Genomic DNA, 16,501 nt, shown 5'->3' with positions numbered 1-16,501 from the left:
AACCGAAAGAGGCGACTATAATGTTTAACCCTCGGTGTGCAATAAAGGCTGCAATCAATCGGACCGGGATGACAGGTGTGGGTCAGACCAGCAGCATGCGAACACCCTCAGTCTGTAGCAGCCTAGGGAAGTGAAATCCAGGTTATTAACTGACTTAAAAATACAGTGCATACAATTTAATTCATTACACTTTCACCCCCCACCTCGTGTTATGCAAAAAAAAAAACGTGGTTGACCAGCGGAGGGGCTGAAGACACCCACTAACGTTATCCGCTTTCGGTTTCCTGTACAGTCAACACCGCCCCTCAAGGGAATAACTCATGAGTCTGCGAACAGATCACCCAAAAACATTTCACTTTAAGTATTCAGTCAGCACACGTATCCCCGTTTTAGTCACACTCATAACTACTGTTAAAGAGTGGAGAGGAAATCCGGCCTCAGAGGCATGCTGTTGCAGTTTCTATGAGCCCGTCAGGGTGACACTGCAATGCATGCAGCCGAAAATACATAACTGTGCACGTCTACTCGGGGGTAAACATTAAAAGACTATTTAAATCAGATGCAAGGAACAGCGAGCAGATCTGACTTCAGGCTGCACTGTAGTGTCAGTAACAACTACTTTACATGTGATGATATTGACCTGGAAGTCACTCACCTCTGTAATTGTCCAGAAACGGTGTTCACATTATTTGGCTCTGTGTCCTCTCCCTTCGTGTACGTATCAACGTGGTGGCCACATATTGAATGGTCCGAGTGCTGAATTGCCCCCCACAAAAAATAAAAAGATAATAACAAAATAAAGAGAGTCAGATATGGCTTGTATACATGTTGTTTTCAAAGCATGTACCCCATGAGCTGAAGCGACCAAGGCTTACAATCTTTTGCCACACAAACAAATGTTTATGCAGGTTTCTTTTCCTGCAGAAACAGGCTTTATAAGAAGGTATAATAACGTTGAACGCAGCCGCATAGAAAAGAAAATCTGAGCAATGCAAACAGCTCAGACCACGAACATCTGATTGTTGAACCTTGGGCCACCTCCAAAAACAAAAAAAACCCCAAGGTTTGCGATGCTGTAAAGCGCTGAGTGTTCAGCATGTGAAGCAGTCGAACCCTCTCTCTCTCCTCTCTCTTCTTGTCTCTCTAGCTACAAAAAAAAAATGTATTTCCACAACATTTTGGTGATAACACGGGCAAGGCGGTAAAGTTCCATGGGGACGGCGCTGCCCTTGTTATGGCGCTTAATAACACCGCATGCATTGGTGGTTTATTGTCGTAACAACCTAGTAGCTACCCATGCAAATACTACTACTATAATATATAATAATAAGACAGCCCTGTGTACATTTTGCAATCAATGCACACTGGCAGCGGCTCACTAGCGTCTTATCACAGAGCCTGTTTTGAGGGCGATTTATCTAATTTCGCTCTGCAATAATAGCAGTTAACTTGGTACAGTGTGAGTGGCAAAAAAACAAACTGTGTTAAACCGAGGGTGAATTGTTGGGACAAGTGATGCACATAATCTTAACATCTCCGTCACATTCTCGCAGGACACTCGTGTTTACTACATCTCGGGCTACGACGCTGGGCTAACGATGCACTTTAGCATAGTCAGCTAAAACCAAAAACGGGAGTAGGAAAAAAAAAAAAAAAAAAAAAGAAATCTTTCGCTTCAAGCGTTGGGTTCAGACACAAAAGGACCATTTATATAAAACCGATTAAAACACACAACGCCAAAAAAAAAAAATACGACTTGTATTCCAGTGTTGTAAAATAACAGATTGCCGTGTAGGTTATTAAAAAAAAAAAACAAAAGAAAAAAAACACACTAACTTCAACAAAGAGATGGCGCTGCGTTGGAATCAACAGAGACCACGGATAGATGGATCTTCCCTCTTTATTTCTTCTCGCTCGCTGTTAAAAATCTGTTCGCTTACAGCAGCTGGTGTCCGTAAAGTATTTCTCCCGAGATGCTGCCGAGATCCACTTCCGACACGCCGTAGCTACGGCCTGGAGTGTGTCGCACGGGCTCTCTCGTTAATCGGCCTCCATGTCTGCTCAGCCCGTATCGCTACTTGTGTCAGTACAACACGGGATATCGGTCCCACAGAGGAGGAGGAGGGAGGAGAGGGAGGAGGGAGGAGGAGGAGGGAGGAGAGGAGAGCAAATGTCGGTCGTACGCGGTTCCTGCGGTCCCTGGTCATTGACAAAAACAAAAAAAAAAGAAGAGGCTGTGTTATTCATTATTTCACTGTTTTCTGCGCTTTGTTTTTGGAGGGTGTGTTTTTAGAGTCACACTGCTGCCACGGAGACTGTCAACACATAAGCTCACATATATAAATAATATATATATATAAACCTTTACCTTCAGCCTGTAAATAAGTAATTCCTGCTCTGTTCTGTGAGAGCTGAGATGATTAGTCGACTGATCAAGGCGGTATCACTGGTGTTTAGATTAATCGACTGAATCGGCGTACAGCTTCTCTAATGTGAGGATTGTTTATGTTTTACATCTTTTATGATTACTTTTTCCATTGTTTTCTTTTTAATTTCACTATTTTGCCAATCTATGAAATAAATTCTTATTGGTTAATTGAAAAAATAATCATCTGTCAAAAAAAACTATTGTATTCTTCTCCTTGTTGTTGTCTTTTGTTAGCTGTAGACTATAATATACTGCAGGTTGTGCGTCACCAATTGCTTATTGATTATTTTAGATTAATTTATTTGTCTGTAAAGGTCAGAAAATCAGTATAGTGCAAGGTCATGTCTTCACCTTGCTTGTTTTGTCCGACCAACTGTACAAAAACCTAATTTATGATTGTAAAAATCAGAGAAAAGCAGATAAATTAAATACATGTTTAGCTTAATAAATGACTTTTGCTGTTAATCTTAGACTGTTAATCGAGTATCAATATTGGTGACAATGAATTTTATCAATATTTGATTAACTGTCTATATTCTTCGCCACTCTATTCTGCTCTATATCCAACAATTACACTCTACTGTGTCTATTTTATCACACTCTAATTTATTGGATTAGGTTTTATTGTACTTTATTAAGGTGAAAGATCTGGTCATCTATTAAGCGGTTAGAACAACGCTGACCACAAAATGCAAAAGACACAGAAAAGCCTCAAATACGCACTCAGAATAAAAACTGCCATGTTAAACTAACTGATTACTGAGCTGACTGGCTGGAAGATGGATAAAAAGTCTGCAATATGGCTGTGAATACCTGGAATCGCTCTTGGTTAGGGAGATGAAAGAAGGTGCAGAAGGTGAGGATCACAGGGTTAGGCTTTAATAACAGCTTTAAATAGATGAGGAGATCAACGCTGAATCTTACTGGGTTGAAAAAGGTCCTCAAAATATACGGCATTGGGAAATTGTTTTATCAAGAGCCTCAACGATAAAGTTGTTACTTCATAACTCTGCAAACCCATCATTTTTGACAAACCACTGGCAGCTCAGTGGTAATTAGTTCATGACATCAAAGTCAGTCATTGAGAAATCCAACTTAGAGGGCAGCGTAGCGAGAAGGACACATCACCTCCACATCTTGTCAGCAAACTGCAGGGTCCTTGTGTGTGTGCGCGAAGCTTAGAAATGGTGAAGATGTTGGAGTGAAAAACATAAAGGTCCTTAGCAAAGATGCGTGATGTCAAATTCTGACAGTGATGCATGTACTGTATTTTATTTAAAAGCAGTTGGTGCAGGTATGGTGGGGAGGTGGGGAAAGGTCTGAGGTGAGAAGCGTGTCTCTTAAAAACAGTAAAGGAGGTAGAGTTGCTTGGCCCGTTCCTCAGATCGCCTGCCTCTCCTGTTGCTCTGTCCTGATGGAGCGGGCTTCTGGGGGCTCTGACGTGGGCGGGAGGCTGTTGTCGACACCGTCAAGGCTTTTTCGGCACACTGGGCAGGTATCATGCTGTGAGAGGGGGAGAGAGAGGGTGAGACATACTTATTAAGGAAAAATGTCAGCGGTATAACAGCAGAAAACATGAGTCCAGATTTCTGGTGAAAAGGGTCTCTATGTTGTCGTCACAGACGTTTATTCAGGATGTGTGATACACCGTTAAAACCTCCATGACAAATCTAACTGACCACATCCACTCCTGGTCCTTACCAGCTCCAGCCAAGGCACTATACATTCACTGTGGAAGTAATGGAGGCAGGGTAGCTTCCTGACAGATTCCCCTAATGAATACTCCTCCCTACAAACTGGACACTCCAGCCTGCAGTCTGGGAGAGAAGAAACAAGAAAAAAAAACAGAAACAGAAGGTATGAGTGTGTGCATGCGGAAGAGACACACACAGGGACAGAGAAGTATATACAGACAACACAGTCATAAAATGTTTAATGATTCATTACGCCTCGTATGTGCAAGACAGGTCTATAGGCCATTACGGAGTAACACAGTGATGCATTTGTAATGTAGTCCTGTAGTGTAATTTCATGTAGCTGGCCCAGTTTAATGATGTGTGAATACAGATTTAGCAGCTTACACATACCTTTACAATAAGTCACATTTTACCTCAGGTTTTTATAAATGGTCAATAAGTCATTATAATGCATAAATACAACTATGTTAGGGGTTGCTGTGTGAGCCACTACTGTAGAAGAAGCCAAAAAAAACATAAAATGAATGACTTATTGATACCTGGCTGAGTGCGCAAAGGAAATATTAGAGGAGGAACTGGAAGATGTGAGGAAGGAAGGCTTGACAATAGAAGGGAAGAGAAGAGAAGGTAAGGTAAGGAGAGATAGGAGGAGGGAAGGAAAAATAGGAAGAGGAAAGAAAAGATAAAAGGAGGAAAAGAGAGAAATGAGATGTAAGAAGAGGAATGGGAAGATAAAAGAAGGAAGAGAGTGAAGGAAAGATAGCGGGGGGAAGGAATGATAAGAGAAGAAGGGAGGGAAGCCCAGATGGAAGTAGGAAAGGAAACACCAGAAGTCAACTCAACTAGTAGGAGGAGAGAGTATGGGAGGATATAAGGAGGAATGGAAAGACTGAGAGCGAAAGTGGAACTTGTAAATCATATAGTGTGTGTAAGCTTAAGTGTAAAGTAGAAGCACTAAAACAGATCTCACCATCAAAAGTCAAACATTTCAAATCAACCTCCTAATATAAGATGTAGTGGACGGATCATGTGACCCTTTGTGCAGTATGCCGTGCCGGGGTTGGTACCTGTTTGCTCTTGAGAGATGCAAACCGTTGGCAGTGATAAGATCATCTCCTTTTCTGCAGGGGGCGGACCAGTGCTCTCCAACTGTCCTAACAACTACAGGTGAGTGGGAGGAGAAACAACAAGAGTGTGGATATATATATATATGAGGGGCCGAGAGGGAAACAGGGGCTGTAAAACAAGAGTCGTAGCTTGTGTCAAGACTATAATAGGAGATGAAAGTTTAGCTTTTTTTTTTGCTTAGAATCACTACCTCTGTGATGACAGCGTCCAGACCTCCCTGACCCCACGCATAATCTCCAGGGTTTGCGTACAACTGTAGCATGCTGGATCTGAGAGACAGAAACAGAGAGAGGGTGGTTGTCACACGGCGTTAGACGAAAATCAAAAGCAAATGATGTGAATCGAAAATTAAAAGGCGCTTTACAGTGTGGCTGGTGCAGCTCCGGGGTTTCCGTTGTTGGCAAACAGGCCGGCCAAGAACTGCTGCACGATCCTTGAAAGACCAAAAACAGACAGCAAACATGTCTGCCTTAGTGTGCTTATAAAACTCATACTTTACTGTATCGATTTCAGTCACGCCATGACTTTATGATTTTATTTAGGGTACGTAAAGTGACTAGGCACACAACAGATTAGGGGATTTATACACATAGTAATACCGAGACAAAGGAGTGAGATTTATAAGACTGCACTTTCAGACAGGAAGAACAATAATGATTTCAAGTTTCAAATTATCACACAGAGATCATTAAATATGGAAGAATATATAATAATGTAATAACTGTATAACCATTATCAGGTGACAGAATTACTTAAGTAAGAGTGGGAAAACTCCCCTAAACACTTAAACACTGGTAATCTGTCCTGATGGTGGAGTACTGTCAAACAGTTATGACCTCAGTGTGAGTAAAAGATAAAACTGACATGTGCTTTATCGTATTGAACAGCATGCCACACTATTCTTTATACGGTCGTCAAATAAACCCCAATAAAGTTTGTTTGTGAGTGAAACTTTTTTGGCTCCTTCATCATTTATGATCTGATGATACGACAGGATGTAAATGTTGGTTCTCCTTTAACATAAACTCTGATGATCAGATGAACCTGACATAAGACCTCAAAACTAAATTACTCACCTCAGGTATTTTATCAGCATTTAAAAAAGAACTTGACTATAACTTAGCTTAGCATTTTGTTCCCCAGCAACAATAATAATGCTAGTATAGTGCTGTGGAAGTTATTACAATGAAATGTCCAAGTATTTCATAATTTTAAAATAAATTAAAGCCTAACTAATTTACAATTAAATGTATGGTATCCCCATTTCACCTATTTACTTTTCTTTTGTTATCCAGTAATAATGTAAATATTAAATAGGTATTCGGTAATTTTAGTCCTTCTTAACCACAGAGTTGTCACGCCATTATTCCCTAACCTCCTCTTTTTTTATTGATATCGCACATGCACTTATATATAAATACACTGTAATTTGTGGGCTGTAATCTAAGCTTTAAATCTAATTTCCTCTTGAAGCGAATCAATCCAATGTAATGTTTCCGTTCACAAAATTATACATTAATTTCTGTGCAAAAACAGCTGTTTATGTAATTAAACTGCATGTTGGTGGTTGTTGGTTCTGTATGTCTATCTTTAACTTCCTTGTACCGTACTTAACGAGACATAAATAGAAAGAAATATATAAATAACTAGCATACTAAAGGATTTTTACTCCATTTGAGATCAGTTTCTGTGTACCATGTCCACACACCCTTCCACTGCAGGCCTTTGTTCAGGCCTGGTCGACCTCTCTTGCTCAGGCTGGGAAGGAGACTCTGGTTCTCCGACCTCAGCAGTGCCTGGCGACACCGGAGAAGGGCGGCTCTGACCTGCAGATACCTGCTCGCTGTCGTCTGGGTCGGACTCTGAGGACGGCGGATGCGACAGCAGAGCAGAGCGCTCCATAAACAGCAGCTGCCATAACTTGGAGAGAGACCAGAGAAGCAACGTGTCAAACAAAGCCTCAGAGAAAAAAGGAGCGTTCTCATTAAAATGCCATTTGTTCTCATACCTCTGAGAACAGTGTGTCTGAATCGTCACTGGTCGCAGATCTGCTGTCCTGCAGGAGACTAGACAGCAAAGTAAAATTCAGTTTTAACCAGTTGGGCAACATGAAAAACACAACTCTTACTAGCCTGTAACTACTTAACTCTACAGTGATCATTTTAAAACTTAGGAACATGCTTTGAAAGATTTTTGTTAACCAGAGAGTCTGTTTCTCAACTCACAGTATAAAGAACAGTAAACACCAACACTGAGCTGTACCTGGAGTCTTCTGTCACCTCCTCAATGAAGTCAGAGTCACATCTGGGGCAGATGAAATCCTTGAAAAGAAAAAGAAAACATACACACTACCCAGACAAAAGTATGTGTACACTCAGATTTCTCATCTCATTCCCAAACTATCGGTAATAATCTGCTGTTATAACAGCCTCCTACTTCTAGGAAGGCTTTTGATAAGATTTTGGGACCTGGTGGCAGAGATTTGCTCTCACTCAGCCACAAGAGCATTAGTGAGGTCGCCACCTGGTCCACAGTCGGTGTTCCAGTTCATCCCAAAGGTTGTTGGATGAGTCTGTGTGCAGACCAGTATTCTTCTTTCACACCAAATTTGGGGAAACAATTTTTTATTCTTTATAGATATGGCTTCAAGATTTTTTGCATTTTATTAGGTATACAGACAGTAAAGGTGGGGAGTTAGAGACGGGTATGACCTGAAACAAAGGGTCAAACTTGTTGTTATATTGTATCTTAACCACTAGGCCACCAGGAACCAGGTCACTGTCATGCTGAAGCAGAAAATGGCCTGTTTCCAAACTGTTGCCACAAAGTTGGAAGTGAACATTGTCTGAAATATGATTGTATGCTGCTACAGAATTAGGATTAATTAGAAGTAAGGGACATAACCCAAGGCACAAAAAAAAAAAAACAGCCACATGACCAAAAACTACACAAAAATGAGGCATCCTGGTGGACTAGTGTTTATAGGCACAATGTTATTGCAATGTCCCTGGTCACATGTCCTCTTTACGCCTGTGGCCACGTCAACTAAAAATAATCTTTAACTAAATGTACCTGCACATGGATATATAGACATATATTTTTGTCCATAAAGTACAGATCGGTCCATTATCTCTGTCTCTCTATCTCACATACAAACACACTCGCGGTTTTTGCGCCATCATAACAATATCCGTGCGTAATGGTGCCATAAAAAGTGTCAGCTGCGCACCAAATGCGCTCCAGCAGTGACTGCCACAGTGCGCTCTGAACTGAACCACCAGGACAATTTAAACTCAAAAGTAAAATCGGTAAAAGTCTACAAGTCTTTCAGTCGGACTTTACAGAAACAAAACGGAGGGCAAAACAAACCGCAGTGGTTTAAGGCACCTATTTGGGGATCTGTGGCATGTAACAGTTAAGAAAGCCCTGTACGTGCTTGCTGCTGCATGTGGTGACACCCGGCCAGCCCCTCTTACGTCTCTCACACGCAGTTGACAGAAGACAACTGGACACAGTCGCCAACAGTGGTGTTTCTAAATATGGCAACGTGAATCACCAGATTTGACTCCCTCTCTCTCTCTCTCTCTAAAGTAAGATATTGGTGCATGCTGTACGCACATATACAACCACCAACCGGCTGTCATGTGTGCGCTTTAGTGATCCCATTGATTATAATAACAGAGTCATAAAAAAATCAATTGTAAACTAGTAGTAGTAGTAAAAGAAAGAGATTTAAAAGTATCTATCCTTTCTTCCATGGGTGGTTTCCAGGTCTGTGCGTGTGGAATAAAAATAATTAAAAAAAACACTCTCCAAAGTGACTCACCGGGAGTTTTGGGTTAGTTTCACATTTACAGCAGTGACAGAAAAACCGGTGTTGTGGTGTCTCCGCAGCCTCCGCCATCTTCACGGTGAAGCGCAGAGACTGACGTCGGAGTGGCAGCCCATAAAAGTCAGACGGATCAGAGAAGTCCTGCAGGGTTTGGCGTCCGGGACAGAAAACTGTCTACAGATGGCACATTTTAATCGACAATGAGCAGGCAACACACTCCCCACACTGTCATTTGTTATAAATAAAAGGTTATCAAGTATTTATCTTGTTACATAATCAACAAAATGTGCCAAAAAAAGGTTTAAAAATTACATATATATAGCTATAAATTGACCTGTGGCTTCAGGATCAGACTTGCCTCGTTCAGTGCTCCAAAAATCAAGTTGCCAAAAGAAACCCAAAACTCAGAGTGCAACAAGTTGTCAGGGTGACATCACGGCTGCAGTTTCCTCCCAGTGTGTGTAGGTGTCGCCAGAGAATAAACAATGTTTTTAAAAAAGGAGGCTCTTTTCTTTAAACGACACAAATGTGTGCCGTCTGGATTTTAAGTTTATCTCTAGTTTCAGTGCAGAGCTCGATTTAAGCGGTGTCCTAGCAACGCAATACCAGTTAAGATATCAACTGTCAGTATGTTAAAACACAATCAAACTAATTAATAAATCAATAAGATGAGGCATAATAACTGCAGTAGACTGTGGAAGCATGACAATCAACTTTTATTAAAACCAAAGACAGTGACCTGTAATAATCATAGGAACCACAAGGCAACACCAACAGAACAGTGACAGATATATTTGTAACCGAAAACAACACACGTTCATAATCTTTACAGTATGAGAGGTTTTGGCAATAAAGGTAAATAGGCATTCTCATTTGAAATAATAACAACTTGTTAGTTAACACTTATGCAATAACAAACAAACAAACAAAAAAAATAGTGTTGGCCAAAGTTGAGCCAGTTAGTTATGGATCAAATGTTAAAAATGGCAACATTTCAGTGTTCAGCTCCGACTCTGTCTCAAACATGGCTCCACACAAACACAACGTATACATCCAAGTCATTTTAAAAAATGGTGAATATCCAGGCTACAACTGTCCCACTTGGCACACATCTTGTTTAGTTTTTTTTTTTTTCATACAAAAAAAAAAAGAAGCATTTTCCCTGCATTCACTGGTACAACGGCGCTAAATTTAATACAACTTCACATCTTTATTGTTTTCACATCTCACACCATCTTTCTAAATCTTAAATCTAATCAATGATTTGCTGACTCCTGGTTTGCAATATAGACTAACTTGTCCTGTACACCTTTTAAAATTAGACATCCCCCACCTCTGTCTCATGCACGTGCCCCGGAGAGTTCAGATGCCCAGGAGTAATTATATAGACTTGGTCCCCCACCCACCCACCCACATCAACTAATCACCTGCGGGGAAATAAATACCAGACTGATCCTCTATCAAGCTGAAAGGGCCCCTCTCCTCCTCCTCCTCCTCCTCTACTTCTCACCCTCCCAACCCCTCTCGTCCCTCTCTATCGGGGTGCGGTGAAGGCCCCCGTGGCGGCACTGGTGGCGGCAGTGGTAGCTGCCTGGCGTACGGCCTGATTGGACATGACTCCGGTGGCGAACTCGGCCTGGGCCTTCTGAAAGCTGGCATCGGTCTGCCTGTACAGACTGTGGACCTGAAGAAGGGAAGAGCAGAGCACGCTGACACCCGATCCATGCAGCAGTTCATCATCATATCATGCACATTGTGAGGGTGAAAGTAATACTCAGAACCCGATATCGGGGCTATTCTTCGCACTGTTTGTTATCCACTGAGTGCTTCATGGTAGGTGCACCACCTGGGCGCAGGTGGTTGAGAGTATTTGCACAGACCAGGTAGAAAGTGCAAATACACCTCAACGATTCTCTTCTCATTGTCTTCCTTTTGACTTGTTTCCGGACAGGTGACCTATACTACTAGATCATGTCAAAGTATTTTCTTATTGTCTACCGTTCAATTTTCAACACTATAGGCAGGTGGCTTAAAGATAGTTAAATGTTGTTGTTGTTTTTGGTCATATAAGGTGGATTCTTGCAAATGCCAGCACTAAGGGTTAGGGTTAGGGGTTATTTTTTTGTAAAACTTACCTACTGCAGCTTTAATATTCAAGTATTATTTGACTTAAACTTACTATTCCTTCACTTAATGATTGGATTTAAATGAGTACTTTACTCGGATTAACAATTCTGATTATTTTTCTGCCCTTTTTGTGTGAATTCCTACATTTGAAATACTACATTTATTAAATAACATTTCATTCCATAAAGCAAGATTACCAGTTAGTTTCAGTTTAATTCTGTAGATGTATGAATAAGTCTGGCCTATGTTACCATGGAAACTCATCCTGCCAGACTAGCCTGGTCCAGGTCAGATTAGTTTTCAGTGCAATCAGCCTGACAAAGGTTCTCTCAAAGCTTCCTCCCTTTCAGTTCCTTTTTACTGCTGCACTGTGAGTACATGTAAAATGTAAACTACATTTTCTAATTCATGCCGGCTGTGTGAAGGTACATTGTCAACTCCAATTACAAAGTAGTTAGTTGGTATAATTAAAAATATTACAGTAAATCATGACGATCAGCACAATGAAATAAAAGAAAAGTCTGACTTTGATCCGACAAAGAAGCCAAATCCTGCACAGTCGTCAATGCAGCTAAGTTCAAACAGCCAGAAACCAAACTGTTTGATCGGAAGTGAGTGGCTAAGATCTTTTATTTATTTAAGGCCTGAAGTCAGATGATCAGAAACCTGCATACTGTTATGATAATGTTTGTAGGTTTCTCATTTCATACAAATTCATTCTGAATGAGATTTAAACCACAAACATAACACAAGTCACACTTTGTCTTTATGCTGTGAATATCCTGTTAATTGGGTCAGACTGGGACACCTTGTAAAAACTTTAAATCTCAGTCACTACCTGGGAATTTTTCCCTGCATGTAAACAAATTTATTCAGTTTTCACCTTCTTCAGCATGACAACCCCCATGGCGGTTTGGGCAGTAAAGAGGATGGCATTCATCATCATGATCGCACCGACGGGGACACTGTGCTTCAGAGCAGCCAGGCTCACGATCCACCCACTGAGGGACAGACACAGAGACATACAGGCGAGGAGGGAGAAAAAGGGAAAAAGCCAATTAATATCCTCATTTGCACCTGGACTTAAAAAATGCAATCTGTTTGTTACCCAAACAATGACATTCACACCTGGTATTAATTATGTACTCATTATATTTGTTCTGTCAGCATTCTGCTCTATTAGGGACATGTATTTAAAGCAGAGGAGAGTTAACAAAATAAAGTGTCTGATGCAAGAAAAAGTTTCACTGCCTTTCATTGAAAACTGTTTTTTTTTTCATTACAAACATTGATATGTCACTGTAGGAAAAAAAACACAGGTGTAATTAATAACTTTAAGTGATGGCTGCATTCCAATTTTAGGCAGCGGTGGAAGAAGTATCCAGATCCTTTATTTAAGGTAAAGGCTTATTAAGGTACTTAATACCACACCGAAAATACTCCACTACAGGTAAAAGTCCTGCATTCAAAACATTACGCAAAAGCATGTAAGTATAAGAAAATAGTCTTAATTTATCTTATTTATCTATATTCTATAAGATCGTCATATGTTTGTAGCTGTCCTGTGAAAACCAAGTAACTCACCATGTATCAATGCATTTTCCAGCTAATCCAAATAGGTTTTTTAACTGTTTATTTAGTTTAAAAAGTAGGAACGTTTTCTCAATAGATAAAGAAACACTTCCTTTAGTTTAACAGGCAAATTCAAATTCGAAATGACCAAATTTGGAGGTGCATGATTTTCACAGGGCAGGAAGGGGATTACTTATCGTAACGTTAAAAGTAACTAAAGCTGAAACACAAAGGTAGTGGAGTAAAAAAGTGCAATATTTGCCTCTGAGATATAGTGGAGTAGAAGTATAATGTAGCATAAAATGCAAATACTCAAATACAAGCACTTCAAACAGTACTTAATCAAGTACACTTGATTGGAACAGAGCCACCATTAATGTTATTAGTTACATCAAATGTCAGCCTGCGTCGCTGTGCATTAGCTTTTAAGGTAACCAGATACAGATGGTTTTTAAACAGGTTTTAACATGTTAAACATGAACTGCAAAGAGAGCCATGGTTTGATTATTAGTCATACCTGAAACCCCATCCAGGGATACCAATAGTCATGATGACATAGACGACAACTTGGGCAAAGAAAATGAAGAAGAAGGCAAAGAAATTGAAGGAGCTGTCACTCCTAGAGACGAGAGAAAAAAAACAGTAAGGATTGAAGCTACAAATTTTGGCCAACACGTATTTTGGTCAGCGTTAAATCGAGATGGTGGTACACACCTGAAGGCTTTGTACACAGGACGGTACCAGCAGACAAAGGAGCATGGGGTGAAGAGGAGGGCCCAGAGGATGGCGAGGCCCAGCCCAACACCACCGGTGGTGTCCACGCAGAACATGGCCAGGGAGGAGATCAGGTTGAAGAGCAGCGTGCCAGTGCAGACTAGACATTAATAAAACAGGATAATAAAAAAAAGGAGACACAAAGTACAGAAGGATGAATGGGAGCGATTGAATAAGAGTGAAGAGCACTGCAGTCTTTGTTGCTTTGTTACAGAGCTGTGGACTAGAACACTAATCCAACCCTTCCCCTCTCTAAAGAAAAAGCCAACTTGGATTTGGCTGACGCAATATTACACTTCATATTACTCCCCTTTGCGTACTGCTAGGTTTAGAGATGGCCTTAGGTCCAGGAAGTCAAGAAGGAAGTTTATAACATTATAAAAAAAAACAGTTTATTTTTTTAATATACCTTGTGTTGAGTTCTTATATAATATATAGTATTATATTTACTTTGCGCACATAGAGAGGGACTGACCTCTCTGCTGACTGACCTCTGTGCTTTATGGCGGATTTAACATTATGTGCAGTCGATATATGACAGTTAATGTGAACTATATTAGGTGTTAAGACAGAAGTAAAATAAAAACCACTGAGTTAACCAAAGACAGTAATAAAGAACTAAAACATAAAGCAGAGCACACATGTTGACAGGAAACATGACAATATGTCAAATATTATTATATTTGCATTCTACAGTTTTATAAGCCAGAGGTTGCAGATCCCCTGGGTCTAGGACCGGTGCCAGACGCTGGAAGATTTGCTACCATTTGCTATGATTCAGCCAAAAAAATAATATAATTATATAAGCTAATAGGCTATTACTCTACAGGCTAGTAATTATCCAACTAGGTCATAAGAAGGAAAAGTAACCAGTCCATCATCACCTCTTTTAGGCAATCAGAAGTATAAATAAAATATAAAGTGAGTTATAGGGAACTTTCACTTCCTTTTTCTGTGGTTTTATTTAAATCATGAACCCAGAAACAAACACATTTTAGACCCACTTTAACTTTATCTCCAGCATGCATACTGACAGGGGTTTGGCCATTACGATCTGAAACTTTGCGGTAGGTCAATAAAACCAACTCCTTTATTTTCCCAGGATGAAGACAGCTGAACCTTCAGTTGGTTCCTCAATCTGACGGTAAAGTGTGAAAGTCTCTGTACAAACATTCCAGCCCGTACTGCAGACAGCACAGTAGAAGTCACATGGACGTGACTCAGCTCTAAGGTTCAATTACTGAAGTCATTCTCCAACTTCTACTAATAAATCTTAACAGGTGGAGAGTTTAGAGTCAGTGTAATTTCACTTCAATCGTCTATAAAGTCCCACTGTCCTCCGACACCACACGACCCAAACCCCCTTTTATTAATAATGTGACATTATGACACTGATGTTGCAACAATGATGCCGGGAATTCACACAACAGCACATTATAAGAGTTACAACAACTCACACAGCCAGAAGTAGTACATGATGGTGACGGTGCGCTGGAAGTGCTGAGCGATCTCCACATTGATGTCCTGGTAGAAGCAGGGGCCCACGGGGCAGAATGAAGGCAGCGGGGGCCAGTTGTTCTGACGAGCTAATAAAGAGAAGAGGGGGAAATTTCAGTCACAGAGCTTTCTTTTGAAATCGTTAAATCAATAACACATTTAGGCATCTTAGGTATTTATTTACCGTAAAACTTCAATTAAAAGCAAGGTCTCAATTAGATGCCTGGTCTGGACTTTATAGAGATTCTCTGGATGTAATAAACTTCTAAAAACCCACCGAGTCACCCACTTGAGCAGATTCTAAGCTGCTTAGATCGCCTACACAAATATAAAATGTTTAAGCTCGTTATATCAGTTAGATTCTCCACAATTTACTCATTCAGTTAATATTTCAGAAACTATGAGCACCAAAGTATCAAATGAATGATTTATAAATCGATATGTTATTTGATAGCATCATTATTATACAAGGAACATTCATACTGGTGAATATAAAATAAACAATTTGATAGTATTTCTCATCTTTGTTGAGCAAAAAGTTTGCGCAAAATTAATTAAAAGGGCCTGTCTCAAATACAGGCAATATGAGCCCAGGTTATTAATTGGAGGTTTTACAGTATTCACTTAATGTTTGCCATGTTTAAGCTCATGCACTCGTCTTCTTACAGGCTCCAGGTCCGAGGCTGTGTGACTCCAGCTCCCTCTCTCTCCTCTCCAGCTCTCGGGCTTTCTTCTCCAGCTCCTCCTGCTTCCTCAGGAGCTCTGCTGTGGTAGCGTTCACTGCAGTCTAACACAGTAAGACACACTGTGTAAATGATGCATCAGAGATGCACGTCAAAGAGGAAGGTTGTGTTTGCCTCGTAAATAATGAAAAAGGATTATGTAAAAGACCCTGTATCATAAGAGGATTCACAGAGGAGATGCTTTCAGGGTACGTATGTGAATTTATGTATCAGCGTTAGGTTAGTTAGTTAAGATAAGATGTGGTTTTGCCTTTTGGTTTCTGCCTTAAACTGAATAGAGTTCTGTCCTGTTGATGATCTGGGGAATTTCAATACTTTCCACGATGAAGGACAGACTTTGTGTTCTACGGACATCTCTAATTTTCAATGTCCAAAAACACTGCGAGTACAATCCCATCTCTGTGCATCCGACTGCCACTGAATGAGCGGATATTAAGATCAGAGGGTGAACCTTAGTCTGAAGAAGTGGTTCCCAAACCTTGTTCTGTGACATGTGACATGTTTTATGGATATTTCACATTATAATCAATGCAGAACAATAACAGTACAGAACAACTTACTGTACAATTAAACCAAATAGTGTGTAAAATTAGCAATTTGGATGACAAGGCTGTTTATCAGAAAGAGAAGGATCTGTGAAAGCATTTTGTGTTCAAAGCATCAAAGTTTAGATCTTAAATAACATAAAAATTGAATAAAAAAA

At 40.3% G+C, this 16,501-nt stretch overlaps 3 protein-coding genes across 5 annotated transcripts in view; all 3 read right to left on the bottom strand.

Moving 5' to 3' along the window:
* The window catches only part of ash1l (ash1 (absent, small, or homeotic)-like (Drosophila)), a 30,888-nt gene extending 28,884 nt beyond the window's left edge, over nt 1-2,004 (bottom strand). Inside the window, exons 1-2 of the mRNA XM_035681240.1 lie at nt 1,941-2,004; nt 656-756 (exon numbers count right to left, since the gene is read on the bottom strand). The gene's annotated coding sequence lies outside the window, so the exon portion shown is untranslated. The remainder of the gene's footprint in view (nt 1-655; nt 757-1,940) is intronic.
* A 1,281-nt stretch (nt 2,005-3,285) lies between these two features.
* Nucleotides 3,286-9,557, bottom strand: si:ch211-81a5.1 (E3 ubiquitin-protein ligase RNF115). 3 transcript variants are annotated; one of them, XM_035681337.1, is made up of 10 exons: nt 9,444-9,557; nt 9,080-9,259; nt 7,516-7,574; nt 7,262-7,319; nt 6,962-7,173; nt 5,618-5,686; nt 5,444-5,522; nt 5,193-5,286; nt 4,130-4,245; nt 3,286-3,931 (listed from the first exon to the last, which is right to left on the bottom strand). In XM_035681337.1, exons 2-10 carry the CDS (start codon nt 9,155-9,157, stop codon nt 3,809-3,811), a joined length of 888 nt encoding a protein of 295 aa, XP_035537230.1. In that variant the 5' UTR covers nt 9,158-9,259; nt 9,444-9,557; the 3' UTR covers nt 3,286-3,808. The 3 variants fall into 3 exon arrangements, with proteins under 3 accessions (XP_035537230.1, XP_035537229.1, XP_035537232.1); XM_035681336.1 differs by having other exon boundaries at nt 9,420-9,541; XM_035681339.1 differs by having other exon boundaries at nt 9,080-9,255; nt 9,440-9,462.
* A 943-nt stretch (nt 9,558-10,500) lies between these two features.
* The window catches only part of scamp3 (secretory carrier membrane protein 3), an 8,793-nt gene continuing 2,792 nt past the window's right edge, over nt 10,501-16,501 (bottom strand). The window contains exons 4-9 of the mRNA XM_035681767.1: nt 15,722-15,842; nt 15,016-15,144; nt 13,499-13,658; nt 13,302-13,403; nt 12,096-12,213; nt 10,501-10,769 (exon numbers count right to left, since the gene is read on the bottom strand). Of these exons, the coding sequence (XP_035537660.1) occupies nt 10,620-10,769; nt 12,096-12,213; nt 13,302-13,403; nt 13,499-13,658; nt 15,016-15,144; nt 15,722-15,842 (780 nt within the window). The 3' untranslated portion in view covers nt 10,501-10,619. The remainder of the gene's footprint in view (nt 10,770-12,095; nt 12,214-13,301; nt 13,404-13,498; nt 13,659-15,015; nt 15,145-15,721; nt 15,843-16,501) is intronic.

The sequence above is a fragment of the Morone saxatilis genome, unplaced genomic scaffold (assembly GCF_004916995.1).
Source record: "Morone saxatilis isolate NCDOM2014 unplaced genomic scaffold, NCSU_SB_2.0 Contig9, whole genome shotgun sequence".
NCBI classification, from domain to species: domain Eukaryota; kingdom Metazoa; phylum Chordata; class Actinopteri; family Moronidae; genus Morone; species Morone saxatilis.
The sequence above is the reverse complement of the archived record's forward strand: the minus strand, read 5'-3'. Positions and strand labels throughout refer to the sequence as shown.

Coding starts and splice junctions, on each gene's coding strand:
- si:ch211-81a5.1 (XM_035681337.1), bottom strand. CDS start 9,157: ATGGCGGAGGCTGCGGAGACACCACAACACCGGTTTTTCTGTCACTGC. Junction 5,687..6,961: donor CAAAGGCCTGCAGTGGAAGG/GTGTGTGGACAT, acceptor TGGTCTTTCAAG/GATCGTGCAGCAGTTCTTGG. Junction 3,932..4,129: donor TAGTGCCTTGGCTGGAGCTG/GTAAGGACCAGG, acceptor CCCCTCTCACAG/CATGATACCTGCCCAGTGTG.